The sequence below is a fragment of the Bufo gargarizans genome, chromosome 1, assembly GCF_014858855.1.
Source record: "Bufo gargarizans isolate SCDJY-AF-19 chromosome 1, ASM1485885v1, whole genome shotgun sequence".
Lineage (NCBI taxonomy): Eukaryota > Metazoa > Chordata > Amphibia > Anura > Bufonidae > Bufo > Bufo gargarizans.
In genome coordinates this window covers 218603316-218626771 of record NC_058080.1, presented here as the reverse complement: position 1 = coordinate 218626771, position 23456 = coordinate 218603316, and the positions used below count along the sequence as shown (strand labels likewise).

Here is a 23456-nt window from a genome sequence, read left to right as displayed (position 1 = left end):
CAACAGGTTTCCACTGGTAAGTGCACGGGTCTCACCCCTGGGGATAGGTACCTGGAGGGGGTAGGCAGGGAGGCCTCGTTGATTTTTCCGCACGGTCCCACAAGCGAACGTGGATCTGGCGGCAAGGGACCTGAACAAGGGAATGCTGGTATAAAAGTTATCCACGTACAAGTGGTAACCCTTATCCAGCAGTGGGTACATAAAGTCCCACACGAGTTTCCCGCTAACACCCAGAGTGGGGGGACATTCTGGGGGTTGAATACGGGAATCTCGCCCCTCGTACACACGAAATTTGTAAGTGTACCCTGAGGTACTCTCACAAATTTTGTATAGCTTCACGCCATACCTCGCCCGCTTTGTGGGAATGTATTGGCGGAAACTGAGTCTCCCCTTGAACGCAACGAGAGACTCATCAACCGCGACCTCCCTTCCAGGTACGTAGGCCTGCTGAAATGTGGCCCCAAAGTGATCGATGACCGGCCGTATCTTATACAGCCGGTCATAGGCAGGATCACCTCGGGGTGGACATGCTGCATTATCGGAATAATGCAGACATTTCCGGATGGCCTCAAACCGGTGACGTGTCATGACCATACTGTACAGTGGGGTCTGGTACAGGACGTCCCCACTCCAGTATTGCCTGACACTGGGTTTTTGGACTAGACCCATATGCAGCACGAGGCCCCAAAATGTCCTCATCTCGGCTGCACTGACCGGCGTCCAGCCACCGGGTCTAGCCAAAACTGAGCCTGGGTTTTGAGCGACGAACTGTTGGGCGTACAGATTCGTCTGCTCCACCATCAAATTCACCAGTGGGTTACTGAAAAAAAAACTAAAAAAGTCTATTTCAGTAAACCCCACTGTGGGAATCTGGATTCCAGGATTGCCAGCGAAATCCGGAATCTCAGGCTCAAAGTCCACTGGGGGACACCAGCTAAGTTCATCGGCAGGGGGCTCCGGTGAACTTATTTGGTGGGCCGGGAAACCAGTACGAACCCCAGGGCGGCTCGTACTAGGGTGGGCCACAGGATCCCTAGCATGTGTGGCCCCTGGCTCCGCCTGGCGGCGTCTCCGCTGACTTGGTGGCTCATCGTCATCCGATGATGATGAGGAGGATGCGGATGACAAAAGGAACGTGGGGTCATCCTCATCCTCACTGGGGCTCTCAGAGTCGGAGGCAATCTGGGCATATGCCTCCTCGGCCTGGTGGTGGGGGGGGGGCTGGTGGTGGGGGGGATGCGGGGGGGGCAAGTGGCAGGGGGGTCTGGGGTCTGAAAGTTGAAACAAAAAAGTTTGGAATAAATGTGCTTTTTTTTTTTTTTTTCTAACTTTTCCCTTCTATCCCTGCCTAAAGGTGCCTCTCCCTCACTGACCCTAACCTACCTGGGTGGCGATGGGTGCAGGAGGGTGATGGATGCCGATTTAGGGGGACACAGGAGCTGGTGCTGGACGATGCTGCACGGTCAGGGTGCTGGACAGGAAGAGGAGGGGAGAGAGGAGCGCAGGAAGTTTGAATCTCGCGCCTCTCTCCCCTGCACCAATCAGCACCCTGGACAGCGGCGTTCAGCACCAGGGCCAGCACCGCCTCCTCAAATCCTCGGACTGCGATTGGTGGTGTAAAATTACGCCACCGATCGCAGTCTTTTTCCGGTTCATCGGGTCACAGGACACCCGAATGGACCGGAAACGCAGAAAACCGCAGGTCTGAATTGACCTGCGGTTTTCTGCGATCGCCGATACGGGGGGGGTCCAATGACCCCCCCCTGTGTTGTTACGGGATGCCGGCTGAATGATTTCAGCCGAAATCCCGTTTCGATTAACCCCCGCGGCGCCGGAATTCAGATTTTAAGTCAGGACGTACCGGTACGTCCTCGGTCCTTAAGGACTCGGGAAATAGGGCGTACCGGTACGTCCTCGGTCCTTAAGGGGTTAAAGATGGCTTCCACTCCATAGTGCCATAGCTAGCAAGTAGCCGCTGTTTCATACATCAAACACCCGAGGCTAATGTCCGTGACTGGAGGTAATGCCGATCACAGACATTTAAGGCTACAGTACTTTAAGGCTGCCGGAAAAAATGTCGGACATGTCGTAGTTTTCTTCCGGCAGCCTCTCGCCGTGCGCTGCCGTGCCTCTGCCGTAACTCCGCCCCCACCCCATTATAGTGAATGAGGACGGAGCAGCAGTCCAGGGGCACACTTTCACTAGCGGCAGGATTTATCCGACAAACTGTTCACCCGACGGAACAGCCTGCCGGAGGTCCGTGCCGCTAGTGTGAAAGTAGTCTAACCCTCTCAGATGGCATGTTCATATGTGATCACGGCATCTCAGAAGCCAGAAACCCAGAAGTGCATGTTTCATGGGCTTTAACGCATCCCCCCCGGTGTATATTGCAATTCAGGCCAGCAGATGGTAGCATTGAATTGTAATATAGCATTAGCTATGTCTGTATAGACTAATGGAGAAAATTCCAATACCCTATACGAAGTTGTGGTCCTTATGGTGACCTAAAAAAAAGTTTAAAAAATCAAAATCAAATCACCTCCCCTTTCCCCCGAAATTAAAATAAAGATACTTAAACAATAAAATAAAAAAATGAGGGGCATCACTGTGTCCGAAAACCACCATACCGATTTGCAGTATTTTAATCACTTTACCTAAAAAAAATTGGAATAGATCGGCCCGTAAAAAATGAGCCCTCCCACATCTCCATAGATATAACTAAAAAAAGTTATGGAGGTCAGAATATGGCCATAATTTATTTTATTTTTTTCAGTATTAAAACGTAAGAAAAACTATAAATATGTGGCATCATCGTAATTTTACTAACCTGGAGAAAGAAATTAGTTTTAGGCCTCATGCACACTTTTTTTTTTTTTGCGGTCCGCAAAAACTTTTTCCGTTGTTCCGTGTCCGTTTTTTCTTCCGTGGGTCTTCCTTGATTTTTGGAGGATCCACGGACATGAAAAATGAAAAAAAACTCTAAGTCAAGTTTGCCTTTGAAATGATAGGAAAAAACGGACACGGATCACGGATGCGGATGACAATCTTGTGTGCATCTGTGATTTTTCACGGACCCATTGACTTGAATGGGTCCGTGAACCGTTGGCTGTGAAAAAAATAGGACAGGTCATATTTTTTTCACGGACTGGAAACACGGATCACGGACGCGGATGCCAAACGGTGTATTTTCCGATTTTTCCACGGACGCGGGTGCACACATCGGTCGTGTGCATGAAGCCTTACTGCATAGTGAATGCCGTAAAAAAAAACACATAAAACTGGCAGATTTTTTTTTTTTTTCAATTCCACCCCATTTGGATTTTTTTCCAGCTTCCCACTACATTCTATGCAATATTAAATGGTAGCCTTAGAAAATGCTAATTGTCCCGCAAAAAACACCTTCAGCTTGGATCGGCTCTTCTTCTGCTTTCCTTTACTTTCCTTAGATCCTTACTCTGCATGCTGCAAAGGCAGAACACAGCCAGTGCAAGCTAAAGTGTAGAGCTCTTTGAGTAGTGCTGCTGAACCTTCCGTGATTTAAGTAAAGGTTTAGGTCCCTTTAAAAAAAAAGTTATGTTAACATATACTACCCTGACAGAGGCCTAAGGAACACGTTTTTGGGTGGGGCCCTAAGGAGACATTTGCTGTATGAGCTTGGAGTTTTCCAGATGCAAATACCTAGCATGTTCACAAAACATGATGTGAACATAGCCAAAGGGGCCAGTTTTATGTACAGTTGCAAGAAAAAGTATGTGAACCCTTTGGAATAAGATAGATTTCTGCACAAATTGGTCATGAAATGTGATCTGATCTTCATCTAAGGCCTCATGCACACGACCATTTTTTTTTAAGGTCCGCAAAAACGGGGTCCGTAGGTCCGTGATCCGTGACCGTTTTTTTCGTCCGTGGGTCTTCCTTGATTTTTGGAGGATCCACGGACATGAAAAATGAAAAAAAAAATCAAAGTCAAGTTTGCCATTGAAATGATAGGAAAAAATGGACACGGATCACGGACACGGATGACAATCTTGTGTTCATCCGTGTTTTTTCACGGACCCATTGACTTGAATGGGTCCGTGAACCGTTGGCCGTGAAAAAAATAGGACAGGTCATATTTTTTTCACGGCCAGGAAACACGGATCACGGATGCGGCTGCCAAACGGTGCATTTTCCGATTTTTCCACGGACCCATTGAAAGTCAATGGGTCCGCAAAAAAAAACTGAAAACGGCACAACGGCCACGGATGCACACAACGGTCGTGTGCATGAGGCCTAAGTCACAACAATAGACAATCACAGTCTGCTTAAACTAATAACACACAAAGAATTAAATGTTACCATGTTTTTATTGAACACACCATGTAAACATTCACAGTGCAGGTGGAAAAAGTATGTGAACTCTTGGTTTAATAACAGGTTGAACCTCCTTTGGTAGCAATAACTTCAACCAAACGTTTCCTGTAGTTGCAGATCAGACGTGCACAATAGAGATGTCACGAACATAAAATTTTCCGTTCGTGAACGGCGAACGCGAATTTCTGCAAATGTTCGCGAACCGGGCGAACCGCCATTGACTTCAATAGGCAGGCGAATTTTAAAGCCCACAGGGACTCTTTCTAGCCACAGTAGTGATGGAAAAGTTGTTTCAAGGGGACTAACACCTGGACTGTGGCATGCCGGAGGGGGATCCATGGCAAAAATCCCATGGAAAATTACATAGTTGACGCAGAGTTGGATTTTAATCCATAAAGGGCACAAATCACCTAACAATCCTACATTTTTTTGAACAACGTGGTTTAAAACATCCAATGTGTGTATACAATCAGGTATGATGTTGTATCGATCAGGTAGTGTAAGGGTTACGCCCTCTTCACAGACATTGACAGACCAAACTCCCCTTTTAATGCACCGCAAACAACCGCAAACAGTCCATTTGCCCAAACGCAAACTTCCCATTTGCACAAGGTTGGATACCAAGCTAGCCATGTCCTGTTGATATCATTGAAGGTTTCTTCCTCCATCCAGCCACATACAACACCAAGGGTCCCCAAAAGGTGAATTGAATTGATTCTTCGAACGGGGAGATGGTTAAAAAAAACGCTGGCTCCCTCCCCTTTGTTTGAATCCACGCCACGGTCACTGCATCTGCGCCGTGCAATTTACTGTCACACCCGATATGAGTGGTATTTTCTGTAGTACTATTCTCATCAGTTTAATCCCTGTTACGTCCCCTATCCGGGGACGTGTGTCGAATTGATTAATCATTGTCGAATTAACGACATCCTGAAATTGTTCTGAGCTCTGTACTTGCTTTGTATTGGAATTGAAGGGGATTTTTTAAATTGTCTGCAATTTTTTTAATAAAAAAACTCATAATAAAGTCTCAATAGTTTATTTTATGTATTAAAAACCCATACAACTTAAAAAAAAAAGGAAAAATAATGTTTTTTCTATGAAAAATTATCCAGCCTATCGCTTTTAGTCTGATCATAATGAAGCAACGGCCTTATCTGGGGTGTGGCAACATTGCCAACACACTCATAGAGATGATGATCGCTTCATTGTGATACGCAAGCCCCTTCACCGCAACAAGGTACCAATCACGAAAGGGGAATTGACACATGTATGTGCCTTTTTTTTGTTTTGTTTTTGCAGCCACAGTACAGCACTAGAGGCCAGAAAAATTAGGCATGTAAACATGCCTGAAAAATTAGGTATTGTTTTCCGGGCAGAAAGGTGATTAAAACATTGCGGCTTGAACCCTAGTTGGTGGCGGAGAATTCACGAAAGTCATCCGGTATGCAGACATTAAATACAGCAGTGTGGGGACCATTTTGAGGCCAAGGCATGTCATGATGCCTTTTGTTAATCAAACATATCCCCCACTGTCAGTACCTTCGGGATCCATGCCTCATTCATCTTAATGAAGGTGAGGTAATCAACACTTTTTTGACCGAGGCGACTTCTTTTGTCAGTGACAATGCCTCCTGCTGCACTGAAGGTCCTTTCTGACAGGACATTTGAAGCGGGGCAGGCCAGAAGTTCTATCGCAAACTGGGATAGTTCAGACCACAGGTCAAGCCTGCACACTCAGTAGTCAAGGGGTTCATCGCTACTCAGAGTGTCGATATCTTCAGTTAAGGCGAGGTAGTTTCAGTAAGGCCTCATTCACACGACCGTTGTGTGCATCCGTGGCCGTTGTGCCGTTTTCCAGTTTTTTTTCACGGACCCATTGACTTTCAATGGGTCCGTGGAAAAATCGGAAAATGCACCGTTTGGCAGCCGCATCCGTGATCCGTGTTTCCTGGCCGTGAAAAAAAATATGACCTGTCCTATTTTTTTTCACGGCCAACGGTTCACGGACCCATTCAAGTCAATGGGTCCGTGAAAAATCACGGATGCACACAAGATTGTCATCCGTGTCCGTGATCCGTGTCCGTGATCCGTGTCCGTTTTTTCCTATCATTTCAATGGCAAACTTGACTTAGATTTTTTTTTCATTTTTCATGTCCGTGGATCCTCCAAAAATCAAGGAAGACCCACGGACGAAAAAACGGTCACGGATCACGGACCTATGGACCCTGTTTTTGCGGACCGTGAAAAAATACTGTCGTGTGCATGAGGCCTTAAGGCGAGGTAGTCTGCTACCTGTCAGTCGAGTCGTTCTCTAAGGCTGGATCCCGAAGGGCTGTGGCGATGTGTAGGACTGAAAAAGCTCTGCATGTCCTCCATCAACAACACATCTGTAAAGCATCTTGTCCTTGCCGCCGTGGTCATGGTAGGAGGAGGATTGCTTTCACCTCTTCCCCTGTTAAATTCCCGTTGTGCTGTGACATCCCCCTTATAAGCTGTGTAAAGCATATTTTTTAGTTTGGTTTTGAACTGCTGCATCCTTTCTGACTTCCGGTAATTTGGTAACATTTCCGCCACTTTCTGCTTATACCAGGGGTCTAGTAGCGTGGCCACCCAGTACAGGTCGTTCTCCTTCATCCTTTTTATACGAGGGTCCCTCAACAGACATGACAGCATGAAAGACCCCATTTGCACAAGGTTGGATGCCGAGCTACTCATTTCCCGTTCCTCCTCCTCACTGATGTCATTGATGGTCTGTTCTTCTCCCCAGCCACGTACAACACCACGGGTCCCAGATAGGTGACAACAACGAGCACCCTGGGATGCCTGCTGTGGTTGGTCTTCCTCCTCCTCAAAGCCACATTCCTCCTCTGACTCCTCTTCCTCATACTCCTCTTGCAGCGTTGCCACAGGTCTGGCAAGCGATAATGACAAGGCTGTTACTGGTGGTGATTGTGACCACAACTCTTCCTCTTCACGCTCATCTACAGCCTGATCCAGCACTCTTCGCAGGGCACACTCCAGGAAGAAAACAAATGGGATGAGGTCGCTGATGGTGCCTTCGGTGCGACTGACTAGGTTTGTCACCTCCTCAAAAGGAGGCATGAGTCTACAGGCATTGCGCATGAGCGTCCAGTAACGTGGCAAAAAAATTCCCAGCTCCGCAGAGGCTGTCCTTGCACCCCGGTCATACAAATACTTGTTAACAGCTTTTTCTTGTTGGAGCAGGCGGTCAAACATTGTTGAATTCCAACGTGTCGGGCTGTCGCAAATCAAGTGCCTCACTGGCATGTTGTTTCGGCGCTGAATGTCTGAAAAGTGTGCCATGGCCGTGTAGGAACGCCTGAAATGGCCACACACCTTCCTGGCCTGCTTGAGGACGTCTTGTAAGCCTGGGTACTTAGACTCAAAGCGTTGTACGATGAGATTCAACACATGTGCCATGCACGGCACATGTGACAACTTGCCCAAATTCAATGCCGCCAACAAATTGCTTCCATTGTCACACACCACTTTGCCGATCTCCAGTTGGTGCGGGGTCAGCCACTTATCCACCTGTGCGTTCAGGGCGGACAGGAGTGCTGGTCCGGTGTGTCTCTCTGCTTTCAGGCAAGTCAACCTCAAGACAGCGTGACACTGTCGTATCCGGGATGTGGAATAGCCCCTGGGGAGCTGGGTTCAGTTGATGTGCAGCCAGATGCCGCAGCAGAAGAGGACTCAGCTGAGGAGGTTATGGAAGAGGATGGAGTAGAGGAGGTGGCAGTAGGCCTGCCTGCAAGTCGTGGCAGTGTCATCAACTCCGCTGCAGAGCCACGCATTCCATGCTTGGCAGCCGTCAGCAGGTTGACCCAATGCGCAGTGTAGGTGATATACCTGCCCTGACCATGCTTTGCAGACCAGGTATCAGTGGTCAGATGGTCTCTTGCCCCAACACTGTATGCCAGAGATGCCATGACTTCCTTTTCAATCACTGAGTAGAGGTTTGGGATTGCCTTATTAGAAAAACAATTTAGTCCGGATGCCTTACACTGTGATGTCCCAATAGTGACAAATTTTTTGAAGGCCTCAGACTCCACCAGCTGGTATGGTAAAAGCTGGCGGGTGGGAGAGTGGTAACTTGAGAGCAGGTGACCAAAACTGAGCTGGAGGAGGATGGTGCGTCAAGGTTCTTAGCGGAAGCTGTTGAAGATTGGGTGTCCTGTGTAAGCCAGTCAACTATTTTCTCGGAATTTTTGGGGTTCAGGGTACGTGGCCTCTGAACACTGGGCATTATTCCAGGGCCAGTGGAAATCACAGCACCTTGTCAAGTGGTGCTATGCGTGCAAGGTACTGTGCCACCATATATAAGTGGTGGGCAGTGGGCACAGTACAGTCTGTGTGGGCCTGACACACACGGGCTTGCAAATGTGATTATATCACAGAAAAATTTTAAATAAAATTTTCTTTATTTGCAAGGTATTTGAGTGAATGACACCCTGTAATGGTATGAGTGGGCTTGACACACACTGGCTTGCAATTTGCAAATGTGATTATATCACAGAAATTTTTTAAATATAATTTTTTTTATCTGCAAGGTATTTGAGTGAATGACACCCTGTAACAGTATGAGTGGAGGCCTAGCCACTAGCCAGTGAGTAGTGAAGCTTCTATATTATTCGTCATAAAGTGACAGGTACCACGCCCCTTCTCATTGTCTACCAAAACCCCTTTCGTCAACATGCCCCTTTCGTCCTCTTGACAGGTCCCGCACAGCGAACCCCCTTATTGCTGCGTGTCTGGACAAGCCTCAGGGTTCTCTGTGATCATACATTTCCACACACATATTGGTTTCAACTGGCAGGGGTCTCATGTATTTGATATTATTATGCTAGATGCGTGTCTGGACAAGCCTCAGGGGTCTCTGTGATCATACATTTCCACACACATATTGGTTTCAACAGCATTTCTGGCCAGATAAACAAATAAAAACATTCCACACAGATAATGGCTTCAACAGCTTTATTGGCCAGATAAACAAAGTACATGCAGTAATAAAGGGATTTAACAATACGCAGTGCAAACCTGGTGATAAACACACCATGGTAAAGAATTGCATAGGTCGACTCTTAACTTATTTTTTATAAATATTTCAACTATTTTATCATTATGATCACATTTTTTATTAAAGAAATATAAAACATTCTTATAAGAGACACCACGCGCCAGATGATATAAAAAAAAAGATACAGTATTCACCGCAAACACGACTGCTCATGTCTTGTAACTGGTTATTTTGATAGATATATCTCCCACAATTCCTTTTCATAAATTGAATAAAGCTACAAGGGTACATTTCAAAAGTCGGTGATAGCCCATAAGAGTCAAAGAATATAGCGTCCTTATCATACAGTATAATTAAGACCCAGTGACTGCCCTGTTTACGGGAATCATCTGTATTCACAATGTATGCAGCAGGCCTCTGTAGCACAGGCTCGTCCAGTAGAAAGTCACACGGAAATACACCCGCGAATAGGTTGCTCATATACGGATCAGATTTTGCCAGAATCGTAAGCTGTAGATTATTCATTCCTCAAAGCTGCAGGGATGCTTAGTTAAAAGTCACACACTATCTCCCTTCTATTATTAATTTCCACTATATTTGTATTTATAGAGTAAACTGTCATATTTACTGTGTGGGGTGTTGGCACTGCAAACCGCACCTCTGCTCTAAGATTTCCAGTTTTAATGAGCGAAAAATGACCACCTGGTTCTTGATCTGGTGACAAATCAAATGCAAAAAATGTGTAGCAGTTCATAAATTCATATCTGTCTATAGCTAATCCACTATCATTTCTCTGTTTTCCCGATTATATGGAGAAGCGACGCCTACTCCCTGACTGCCGATTCCGTCTCAAAATTCGGTTGAAAGGGCCTTGCGGGTATCTGCTGGCCATCCAGGTACAGCGATGCCTGATTCACATCATAGTGGTGGAAGCATAGCGGATTACGATTGTATGAACCGCTAAAGGCTTCATTTTCAACAAAGCCTATTATTACTGTTTTAGGAAGCTGCCCCAGAAACAGATTCTCCTGATTCGTAATTCTTGTACCAGACGGTATGCTGTACACCTTGAGACAGGCTCTATCTACGGTGTATTTTGCGGTAGCTGATAGAAGGGCCTGACTGTGGCCTATTCTGACAGCCGGGGATACCTGAACTCTCTTTACATACAGAGCTGCTTGTAATATCTGTACTTTAAAATGCTCTGCATCTGCAGACATCAGGCAGAAAGCATCTTTATTTCTGGTCAGTTTAATTTTCAGGTCCAATCCATTCAGTACGAGTTTTGGTTGATTAAATATATCACCAAAAAGGGGTCCCAAAAGCTCTACAGGCCTAGACCGGGCTGTAGCCCTAACCCTTTTGTTAAACCCCAAATTGTTACCACCAAGAGTTCTTTCATGATGATGACCAGCTGTGTCTTTATAGAACAGGCCTGCCGTAAACTGCGACGACAGCGCTTGAGGGCTGTAATTAAAAAAATTTCTGCAAGTTGTTTATCTGCTCAATAAAGTTTTAAAACTTTTATTTTGTTTTGTACTCAATTCGTTTACTGTCAATAAGGGGGTTCGCTGTGCGGGCCTCTAGATCTAGCATAATAATATGAAATACATGAGCCCCTTGCCCTGAGAGGAGGACGCTATCTAGCATAATAATATAATGTGACATGTCCAGACCATTATCTGTGTAGGAATGTAAAAGCCTGTTACAAATTAGCCATACTGACCCCCAGAGACCCCTGAGGCATGTCCAGACACGCATCTAATATGGGAGGGAGTAGGGGAGGGGTGGGGGCGTGGGTTCCTGTCAAGAGGACGAAAGGGGCGTGTTGCCGAAAGGGGTTTTGGTAGACAATGAAAAGGGGCGTGGTACCTGTCACTTTTTGACGAATAATATAGAAGCTTCACTACTCCAGTGGCCACAATACAGTCTGTGTGGGCCTGACACACACACGGGCTTGCAATTTTCAAATGTGATTATATCACAGAAAATTTTTAAATAGATTTTTTTTTATCTGCAAGTTATTTGAGTGAATGACACCCTGTAACGGTATGAGTGGAGGCCTAGCCAGTGGCCACAATACAGTCTGTGTGGGCCTGACACACACGGGCTTGCAAATGTGATTATATCACAGAAAAATATTAAATAGAATCTTTTTTTTTTATCTGCGAGTTATTTTCTGTCACACCCTGTATGAATGGTGTGCACGTGCTGTCTGTGACTGAGCCTGCAGCCTCTCACACACGGGCAGCCTGGCAACTGCAATATATATATATATATATATATATATATATATATAAAAAATAAAAAAGCAGACTGATGTACCAGCCATGAAAAGGGCTTTTTGGGGTGCTGTCGGGATGCTGTCCTTACAGCAGATGAGTCTGTGGACACAGAACACTGCCCTAGCTGACGCTTTCCCTATTAAATCAGCAGCAGCAGCAGCACTGTCCCTCCTCTCACTGTGAATGCAGCTTCCGAATGAATCTAAAATGGATGCTGTCCTGGAGGTGGGTGTCACGGCCATGGCTATGACCGTGACTCTCTAACCGCATGCGGTTGCCTGCGGTTTCGTGTGGGTTAAAACCACAGGTGAGGGCCGCTGGCGTGTGGCCTAACTTGTGGTTGCCGCGGGCAACTGTTTGTCTCATGTGTATGTGCAGCAGCAGCCTGAGCGTGGCTAGGCAGCTTGCTGCAGTTGCATGCGGTTGCACCTAGCAACCTCTATGTTAGGTGTGTGTATTTTGTAAGCACTTGTAGTTTGTCTGGGCAGTGTCACGGCCATGGCCATGACCGTGACTCCTGAACCGCATGCTGTTGTCAGCGGTCTAGTTTGCTTGTCAATCACAGGTGAGGCCTGTGGTATCTGCCTCACTTGTGGTTGCCGCTGGCAACAGTATGTATGTGGCAGCTTGTTATGCTGTGCATGCGGTTGTGTGTGATATCTGTGTATGTGTGCACTTGTGTTTATGTATTGTGTGCACTTCCCCTTGTGTGGTGTTTTCCCTTCTGTGGTGCTGGAAGGGTTAACTCCCTTCCCAGTGTGTGAGTGATGTCACTGGGTGTGTCCGAATGTGGGGTGTGGCTTCTTGGCCTATATAGCCTGAGTGTCTAGCAAGGCTCAGTAGGTTGCTTCAGCCCTGCTAGCTGGAGCAGAATCCTGTGTATTTGACCTGCCTGTGAGAGCCACCCCTGTGGTCATAAAAAAAAATTATTGTCGTTATGTTTGATGCCTTTATGCGTGTGTGGTTGTATGTTGTTCTGTTGGGACCTTCTTATGTTTGGTGCAGCTCACGGTTCTGATTTCCTGTCTGCTCAGGGATCCAGTCAGCAAGGCTGTGGCAGGTTGGTGGAACTGGGTGTTCGCCTGCCATTCCCGTGAGGCTGTTCATGTCCCCCTTTTTCCCAACAGCTTGGCCATTGAGACTCCTGCTCCTCCGTGCCAAGGAGGAGTAGGTCGTCTTACCCAGCTCCTAGATCAGGGACCTGCGGAGGGTAAGACAGGGCCCTGAGGTTCCTGCGCATGGGTCCTCCTACCTTAAAGGTCGGCCCATGCAGGTTAGGAGTTAGGGTCAGGGTAGGGATGCGTGAGGAGGTGACCTGCTCCCTATCCTGTTCTCATGGCCGAGTAGCCACTACACCACCTGGCATCGCACGGCTGAGGGTTTCCCCCATCCTCAGCCGTGACAGTGGGAGGGTCTGGGAGGGAGGGAGGGTCTGCTGCTGATTGGCTGGAATGTGTCTGCTGACTGTGAGGTACAGGGTCAAAGTTTACTCAATGATGATGTATAGGGGGCGGACCGAACATTGCATATGTTCACCCGCCTCGGCGAATGCGAACAAGCTATTTTCGCCGGGAATAGTTCGGGACATCACTAGTGCACAACAGTCAGGAGTAATTTTTGACCATTCCTCTTTACAGAACTGTTTCAGTTCAGCAATGTTCTTGGGATGTCTGGTGTGAATCACTTTCTTGAGGTCATGCCACAGCATCTCAATCGGGTTGAGGTCAGGACTCTGACTGGGCCACTCCAGAAGGCATATTTTCTTCTGTTTAAGCCATTTTGTTGTTGATTTACTTCTATGCTTTGGGTCGTTGTCCTGTTGCAACACCCATCTTCTGTTGAGATTCAGCTGGTGGACAGATGGCCTTAAAGGGAACCTGTTACAGGGATTTTGTGTATAGAGCTAAGGACATAAGTTGCTAGATGGCCGCTAGCACATTCGCAATATCCAGTCCCCATAGCTCTCTGTGTGCTTTTATTGTGTAAAAAAAACGATTTGATACATATGCAAATTAACCTGAGATGAGCTATGGGGACTGGGTATTGCGGATGTGCTAGCTGCCATCTAGCAACCCATGTCCTCAGCTCTATACACAAAATCCTGGTGACAGGTTCCCTTTAAGTTCTCCTGCAAAATGTCTTGATAAACTTGGGAATTCATTTTTCCTTCGATGATAGCAATCTGTCGAGGCCCTGATGCAGCAAAGCAGCCCCAAACCATGATGCCCCCACCACCATACTTCACAGTTGGGATGAGGTTTTGATGTTGGTGTGCTGTGCCTCTTTTTCTCCACACATAGTGTTGTGTGTTTCTTCCAAATAACTCAACTCATATGAATATTTTGCCAGTACTGCTGTGGAACATCCAGGTGCTCTTGTGCAAACTGTAAACATGCAGCAATGTTTTTTTTTGGACAGCAGTAGCTTCCTCTGTGGTATCCTCCCATGAAATCCATTCTTGTTTAGTGTTTTACATATCGTAGATTTGCTAACAGGGAAGTTAGCATATGCCAGAGACTTTTCTAAGTCTTTAGATGACAATCTAGGATTCTTCTTCACCTCATTGAGCAGTCTGCGCTGTGCTCTTGCAGTCATCTTTACAGGATGGCCACTCCTAGAGAGAGTAGCAGCAGTGCTGAACTTTCTCCATTTATAGACAATTTGTCTTACCGAGGACTGATGAACAGCAAGGCTTTTGGAGATACTTTTATATTCCTTTCCAGCTTTATGCAAGTCAACAATTTTTAAACCGTAGATCTTCTGAGATCTCTTTTGTGCGAGGCATCAGTCACATCAGGCAATGCTTCTTGTGAAAAGCAAACCCAGAACTGGTGTGTGTTTTTTATAGAGCAGCTGTAACAAACACCTCCAATCTCATCTCATTGATTGGACTCCAGTTGGCTAACACCTCACTCCAATTAGCTCTTGGAGATGTCATAGGGGTTCACATACTTTTTCATGGTGTGTTCAATAAAAACATGGTAACATTTAATTATTTGAGTGTTATTAGTTTAAGCAGACTGTGATTGTCTATTGTAGTGACTGAGATGAAGATCAGATCACATTTTATGACCAATTTGCGCAGAAATCAATATAATTCCAAAGGGTACACATACTTTTTCTTGCAACTGCAAATAAAACCTCTTTATTGTCTATTTAGGTTTTACTGCAGTGTAATGTTTTTTTATTATAATGTTTTTCAAGTTGTCTGTTATTGGTAAATGAAAACATTCTTGTATGCATCCAGGTACTTAAAATATTACATAATTGTGGTAAAATATTATATGGAAATATTATGTAAAATGGTATGCCATCAAGAGATCCTGGAACTGTTATTTGATGCAGTTAGGGTATTGTGTACTCAATGCAGAATCATTAGTTACATAAAACTGCAGGAAAACCCCTCTTACTATATATATAACTCACCCGTCTTACGAAGAACGCCCCCTCTATATATCATGTTAGGCCATATTTGAACATTAAAAAGGGGGGTCCCCTGCCTGAGGCAGAAACGAGAGCTTATCTTTAAAAGTAGAAATGTCTATATGGTGGTGGCTTCTCTGATAAAATCAGTTATAAGAAAAGGAATGGAGCCATCTCCTATATGGGTTGCCTGTAATGAGACAAATCCTTTAAAATCTTAGGGGATCATTACCACTATTTTGGATATTTAAGGCACAGAGGTATTTTGCAACAAAATCTGCTAACTTTTTCCCTGTGTACGCCACTTACGCCTCTTTTCTCGAGTTCCGAGAAAATGGTGTGGTTGGGGAAGAGAGCGGTATGGCAACACCCACCCCTCTCCCAATTCTTGACCTTCCCTCCAGCCAGAGGTGTAACTTGAGCAGCATGCACTTTCTATAATACCCAGGTCCTTGGCCCCCCTCAGGCTCCTGGGCCCGGTAGCGACTGCTATCTCTGCTCCCCCTATAGCTACTCCCCTGATTAGCCTGTAATTCTGTTTTGTAAGTGTACCCACTGAATTGTTAAGTGCTGCAGAGTATGGTGGTAGTGGCGCTATAGATAAATAACTTATTATTATTATTATTACCATTTCCTGCTTCTGCAGACTGATCAGTAAGCAAAGACTTGCAGGGACTGAGATGCACCAGACCAGGAGCATCTCTTATTTTATACTGATTTAGGCCTCTTTCCCACGGGCGTGTGCGCCCCGTTGCCGTATTGCAGACCGCATTTGCGAATCCGCAATACACGGGTGCCGTTCCGTGGGCATTCCGAATCATGGATGCGGACCCATTCACTTCAATGGGTCCGCAAATCCGGAGATGCTGAATGGTGCGGAACGGAACCACGGAACCCTACGGAAGCACTACGTGGGGTTTCGTCCCATACTTCTGTTACGCAAAAAGATAAAACATGTCCTATCTTTTTGCGGAACGGCCGGATCGCTGCAGCTGCCCCACGCATTGCGGCCCGCAGCACGGCCACGGGGTGCACACGCCTGTGGGAAAGAAGCCTTAAGCTTGTTTTCTTTTTTCTTTAACTTTTAGGGTGCACTCACACATGGCAGAATTTTCCATCAGAAGATTTGCAATATCAAGAATTCCCCTATGTTATCCTATTGATCTGAAAAAGGTCTTTCACTGCATTGTGTTCTGCTGCAGAATTTACATTCTGCAGTGTAAACAATGTTATTTTGCAGATTTCCTGTATGAGAATCTCTCTATTTAATTCAATGGAAAACTGATTTTGCACAGTAAAGTGTTGCTGAAAAAATTGCACTGGAAAATCTGCAACAAAATCTGCAACAAAATCCACATTTATTTTTTGCTAATTTTTAAGCAGTATTTTCCACTCCAGGATCAGTTTAATGGAATTGGAAGAGACTCGCACAGTAAATCCGCAACAAAATCCACACTATAATTTACACAAAAAAAAATCTGCAACTTTGTAAAAATTCTTCGATGTGTGTGCACCCTTAGCTGCCATTTTATTTGATTTTTTTCTAAACATAAAAAACATGTTTGGCATTTTTCTTTATTTTAAATGATTTACTCATTATTATTTTTATTAGCGATGAGCGAAGTTTTCAAAAATTAGAGTCGGCTGCCTCGCTGAACTTTGACAAGAAATTTGATTTGTTACAAATTACTTCATAATGAATCAAATTCCATTATGCAAAAACGGGGAATGGTGATCGCGCCACCCACTGTCATTTAATATCATCCAGTCGTCATCATGCAGGGCAGATGCGGGGACATCATCATTGATGATGTCACCACTCCCCGCCCAGCGTGATGACATGGTGACATTACACGTTAGCGTGTGCGAGAATTGGCGCAATGGCCTCTTCGCAATTTCTTTGTAACATTTCAATCACCCCGGCTGTTTCTGTGCGGTTTTCTTAGGTATTTGCTTACACTTCTGCAGTTCTGACACATAAATGTAGCACTAGCTACAATGATTATATGCAGACCGATGCAGACCTATTCACTTCAGTGTGGCTGCAAAAGATGTGGACAGCACACCATGTGTTGTCTGCATCCGTGTGTCCGTTCTGGGGCACCTACAAAAAATAGAACATATCCTATTCTTGTCCATTTTATGGACAAGGATATGATTGTTCTATAGAGCAGGACATTATGTTCCGCTAAATGCAGAATACATACGGCCTGTATCAGTTTTTTGTGGATCCGTGATTTGAGGACCCAAAAACAACAACGGTCATGTGTATGAGCCCTAAAGCAGTTGATCTAATTTATGTTCCAAAATACGAATACTAATCTATGAAATCATATAGAGGCAAATGTTTTCTTTGTAATTTCACTATAATTATATTGTCAAAAAATGTATAAAGCAGCATTGTTTCATGTCATTTTCTTCTAGGACATCAAAAAATTAAGACCTTCCTTAGCCATGGAGGACTGAATGGTATTTTTGAAGCCATGTACCATGGGGTTCCAGTAGTTGGAATCCCTCTTTTTGGAGACCATTATGATACTATGACAAGAGTGCAGGCTAAGGGTATGGGAATTCATCTGGATTGGAGTCGGATGACAACGGAAAGTCTATATGAGTCCCTCTCAGATGTTATCCATAATCCCAGGTAGCAAATACTGTACTTGTAAAACATGGCAAAATCATGTACGCCAGTGCTTATTTCAAATTGTAGTATTGGCTTCATAAGTCATCTCCAGATAAAAATAAACTTGGAAATGAAATTATAAGCATATACTCATGTGATCCTACAGATGCATTAGCATCTCAGGCAGCAGACAGCAATTCACATCACATACAATAATAATAAATATAATAGCAAAGATAAAAAAATACATCAAAATCTGACCCTCAAGTGATTTATACTTCAGATCAGACCTTAATGTGATTAACAGCCAATGAATGACATGGCACTCAAAGATGGTTGCTACCAAGGCTCAACACTCCTTAAGATGTCATAAGATTTCTTAGGTGCCTAAGAAATGAATGGGAGTCTGAGAGCTCTTGTGGGAGTCCAGGAGATTTTCAATATTTTTTTCTGGGACCATTATGCCAAGTATGATTTAGATTTATCAAATTTTTCATTCCCTTATGAATGTAAGAGGCACCAGAAATAGCTAGTGGTGATTTATCTCCTAAGCTCATGAACATTAATGAGACATAAAATAATAATTTGAAATGTGTCAGATGACTAGCTTTTGCAGATGTCTGGGATGCTTTAGGGTATGGCCACATTGGACAGATTTTCTGCTGAGGAATTTCCTCCACCGATTTAACAGCAATATTGCTGCTGGTGTGTGAACCCTATGTTTTGTAAAAGATAAAAATCTACAACATAAATTGACAATTGAGATTTAGAAGCTACAACGCCAGTCAATGTACAATGCAGATTTTCTAAACACCTATTCACTTGCTTATCCTTCCTATGTAGTGTGAAACTGGAAGAGTCACTTGTAGAGGAGGATTTGGATGTACTTGTAGATTACTGAATAACACCATGCAATGTCAGTCATCTGTACCTAAGGCTATCATGAATGAAGCATGGATTCTTAGGTCAGGAATATAATATGATCGCTTTACAAAGCTCAGTTCTGGGCACCAGTTCATATAAAGTATGCCCTGGAGATGGAAAATATAGATAAGTGCAACAAAGCAGATACGGGGCATGAATGGTCTTGGTAAAAAGTCATTTTATTTAGTATTTAGAAGAGATGTTTAGCTTGATTTACTTATATACATATATAAATGACCCGTACAGAAAATATGGTGAAAAGCTGTTCCATCTAAAATCCCTTCTGGTGAAGAAAAGGTTCAGTCTCCAGAGGCATCAAGGCATCTTTACTGTAAGAACTGTAAACAAGAGTCAGTGAAACAGACTACCTCCGGACGTGGTCATTGTAGATACAGTTGACAGTTTTAATAAAAAGGCTTAGATACTTTGTGGCATGTTTAACATGTCACGTGTTGTTTGTTAAATTTGGTACATCTTTACACCTGACACTTTTGTCTTGGAATGCTTCTCCACTGGAGTGAGTTTGTAACTCAATTTTTTTTAAGTTGCATTGATAAATCTGGAGTCATGCTAGTTAACATAGATAACCACACACACTTCCCCACCCACTTTTCAAAACTGAAGTGAGTTGCAATAAGTGCAATATTGTGCAAATAAGTCCAAAATGTTGCTAAACATTTCCCTGCCACACATAGAATCTTGGCCTCCCACCCTCTTCCCTTAATTTGCATCTCCTCCTATGTCTTAAAATTACTGAGAATATGTCTTATTTTCAACCGTACTATGCAACTATGTTGAACATCACTGTACTTTGTCAGCTCCACACAACTAATCGGATTTATGTTCCATCCAATGATTTTAAAGTTTATTTTGTGCTTCTTCTAATAGTTATCGACAGCAAGCACAGAAGTTATCAAGAATTCACAAGGATCAGACAGGTCATCCTGTCACCAGGGCAGCTTTTTGGATTGATTATGTCCTTCGGCACAATGGAGCTGAACATCTTCGTGCGGCCACCTATGGTGTTTCTATTGTCCAGTACTTCTTGGTTGATATTGTTTTCCTCACAGTGATTGTTGTTATTTCAGTATGGTATGTGATTTCTAAAATCAGGAAATATTTGTTGAAAAGCAATGTTACAGACCATAGTACCACCAATGGATTCTACCATAATGGTCTATCAAATGGAAAGCACAAAAAGAACAATCACATTAAACATAAAGAGAAAGTTAAATGAATCAACTTAAAAGTATATTGAAGGAACCACTGTAACACGGATTCTAACTCTTGTCAGTACTACTGGAGTCTTCACTGCATACATGGAAATACACCTGCATAGTAGGCCTTGGCACCAATGACCATTCACTTCAATCAGCATTTATTTCAAGGTTATTGTTTTTTATCTACTGTACGAGCACTGAATGACTTGAAGTTTAGTCCATACTAACATTTCTAAACAGTAAGGGCCCTTTCACACTTGCGTTCTTGTCTTCCGGCATAGAGTTCCGTCGTCGGGGCTCTATGCCGGAAGAATACTGATCAGGATTATCCTAATGCATTCTGAATGGACAGTCCGTCCTTCAGGATGCATCAGGATGTCTTCCGTTCCGGTACGGAACGTTTTTTGGCCGCAGCAAATAGCGCAGCATGTTGCGCTTTTTGCTCCGGCCAAAAATCCGGAACACTTGCCGCAAGGCCGGATCCGGAATGAATGCCCATTGAAAGGCATTCATCCGGATCCGGCCTTAAGCTAAACGTCGTTTCGGCGCATTGCCGGATGCGACGTTTAGCTTTTTCTCAATGGTTACCATGGCTGCCAGGACGCTAAAGTCCTGGCAGCCATGGTAAAGTGTAGTGGGGAGCGGGGAGCAGCATACTTACAGTCCGTGCGGCTCCCGGGGCGCTCCAGAGTGACGTCAAGGCGCCCCAAGCGCATGGATCACGTGATCGCATGGATCACATGATCCATGCGCATGGGGCGCTCTGACGTCATTCTGGAGCGCCCCGGGAGCCGCACGGACTGTAAGTATGCCGCTCCCCCGCTCCCCGCTCCTACTATGGCAACCAGGACTTTAATAGCGTCCTGGGTGCCATAGTAACACTGAAAGCATTTTGAAGACGGATCCGTCTTCAAATGCTTTCAGTACACTTGCGTTATTCCGGATCCGGCGTGTAAATCCGGCAAGTGGAGTACACGCCGGATCCGGACAACGCAAGTGTGAAAGAGGCCTAAATCTGTTTCTCTCAATAATCTGCATTAGACCTCTACAAAAACATCAGTTTTTTTTACTAACACATCCATGATATTTCACAAACTAGAATATCAAAAACTGTGTGACAGATCTAACATTTTGTAATACACGCTGTGTGAATGTGCTTAGCTCCTACTTGTTCTATGTAAACTATATAAAATAATTACATTTATTTGGCCCTAAACAACTATTTATATAAAAAAAAGTACATGTGAGTTTATATGTCAGTTGTGCTATAGCTACCTTTTGCATTCCTTTTTATTGCTTTTGTTGGTGTAATACATTTTTTACATTTATAACACTCCATCCAAGATAGGAAGTAAAAATGTACTATTAATCCCCTAAGAGAATGAATTGTATATCTTATACATAGAGTTTAGCACGTGCAAAGCTAATCTTAAATCGGGTCTCCAGGCTATAGATATTAATGGTGGCCCAACTCCCAGCACCCCCACAATCACCTGTTTGGACTACCACAGTACTAGTATGTAACAGTGTACACTGTGTAGTTTCCCACACAAGCATACTGAAATTCAGCTACCTTTCACCTGAATGGGAGGTGAGCTGCAGTACTCCAGCATGGCTACTACACGGTATATGGAGCTGTCTGACTCAATTTCTATAAACTGTTTATTGCACCCCAAAACATCTGATCAGTGGGGGTGCTGGGTATTAAGCCCTGATAGATAGTGTAGAATGCTACTCTAGATGGGGTACTCTTTCCTATTATGGAGAACACCCAGTATGCATAGTGTGCGTGTGTGGAATTTTGTAATCCAGGCAATGTCCCTCTGGGTTTCTGGGAAAAATTCAAATTATCTTTCCTAAGCCTATGCTGATGCCAGCAGATATAAGATGCGCTAATTTTCATATATTTTCCCCAGAAACCCAGCAGAGTTTTGACTGGTTTACTCAATGTCCCCCATAAGAAGAAAGTACTCCAATAAAGGCCTTTCAGGCAGCCAAGCAGACCTTCTTTGTTTAGCTGCGTTAGAGTAGTTACTCACAAAGAGCTGTAGTCCTCACTATTCCTTTCTTTTTGGAAATGAGACTAACTTGCATGTCTGTTTTGTAGACAAGGATTATGTGGGGGCGAAAAAAATATTAAGAGAAAATTGATCTGTGATGCACAAGGAGATATGTATACATACTAGAGATCAGCAAATCAATTTGGAATTGATCCTGATTTATTTTATTTTTGGGGGGATTTTAACTAGAGTAAACTTCTTCAAATTAGTTTTAGATTCGATTTGTCAAACTTTTTTAAAAGTTCACTTCACACCCGAATTGATTCTGAACTAATCAAATGTGTTCCAATTAGCCAAAAAATTAACACCTAGTCTCACATTTTTTCTAAGAAGCCTCACCAAATAAACATGAGTGTATAAAAAGAGAGATACATAATATATAAGTGAGGCATGCATCCAATGCTCTATCTAACACAATAAGAAAACTAGAATATCCCACAGAGGCTTACACTTCTCTCAATGAAACACAGGCTAGCTCACTTTTCAGAAGAACAAAAGAACCATAATGTCTTAAGAGAAAATTGCTTTGCTTAACTGACTATACTTGAGGGGTACTTTTGCAATGCTCTTTATCATTAGGGAGACCAACAATATTAAAAGCTAAAAATGTGCATATCTTAATTCTGCTGGCATTAGACAGGATATCCCATCTTTTTCATTTTCTCAGGCAACCAAATTGCATAACTTTGGGTTTCTGGAAAAGATATTCAAATGAGTTTTCTTACAAAAAAGAATGCATATTTATTGGACTCCTTAATGCTAAAGAGTACCTCAAAGAGTAACCCCCAAGGGCAGTCTGCTAAGCAAGTCAACTTTCTTTTGAGACATTCTTTTTTGTACTTCTGGAAAAAGAGCTAGATTGCATATCTCAATAAAAATTGTATAATGGTGCTTTATTTTACTTTCAGTTGAATATTATAGTCATTCTCTAGTTTGTCCAAAAAAAATAATAATTGAGGGCAGAAGTATGCATGAGGAGTATCAGAAGCCAGTTAATGTTCCTCTGGCTTTCTTGGAAAAATATGAAAATTTGCACAGGAAAGATAATTTGTACATCTTTTCCAGAAACTTAGAGAGGCATTGCCTGACCCACAATAGTCTACACACATACTAGGTGCTCTCCGTAATGAGAAAAACTAACCCTCAAGACAATGCATATATCTTGCAGAGAAACCCAGAGCAACATATAAGGATCCCTCGCCTTCCTCCTATTATTTGCCCAAGATGAATCACAAAAAATGTTTGGTGAATTTTTGTGACATTGATTTGCTCTTATACCAGATCAAATAATATGAAGGCTGACAGGTTTGCAATTGGTTACTTTAACAAGAGGACGACTAGAAATCAATACCCAAAACATCCACTGTGGGATGCAGTGACTGTATTTGCACCTGGGCCCCCCTTTACCTGATTGGTCCATTGGCCAATCTACCTCATAGGATGACACCTATAAAATAATATAATATTATCAATGACATATAATAGGTGAAAGGGTGGTATAGATTTAGCAGCTGCCCCAAGAGCTTT

The 23456-nt window shown here is 43.8% G+C and overlaps 1 protein-coding gene across 1 annotated transcript in view; it reads left to right on the top strand.

The window, feature by feature from the left end:
* Window positions 1-20224, top strand: part of LOC122946158 (2-hydroxyacylsphingosine 1-beta-galactosyltransferase-like) — a 176934-nt gene extending 156710 nt beyond the window's left edge. The window contains exons 5-6 of the mRNA XM_044305597.1: window positions 17527-17746; window positions 19538-20224. Of these exons, the coding sequence (XP_044161532.1) occupies window positions 17527-17746; window positions 19538-19886 (569 nt within the window). The 3' untranslated portion in view covers window positions 19887-20224. The remainder of the gene's footprint in view (window positions 1-17526; window positions 17747-19537) is intronic.
* The last annotated feature ends 3232 nt before the right edge of the window (window positions 20225-23456 follow it).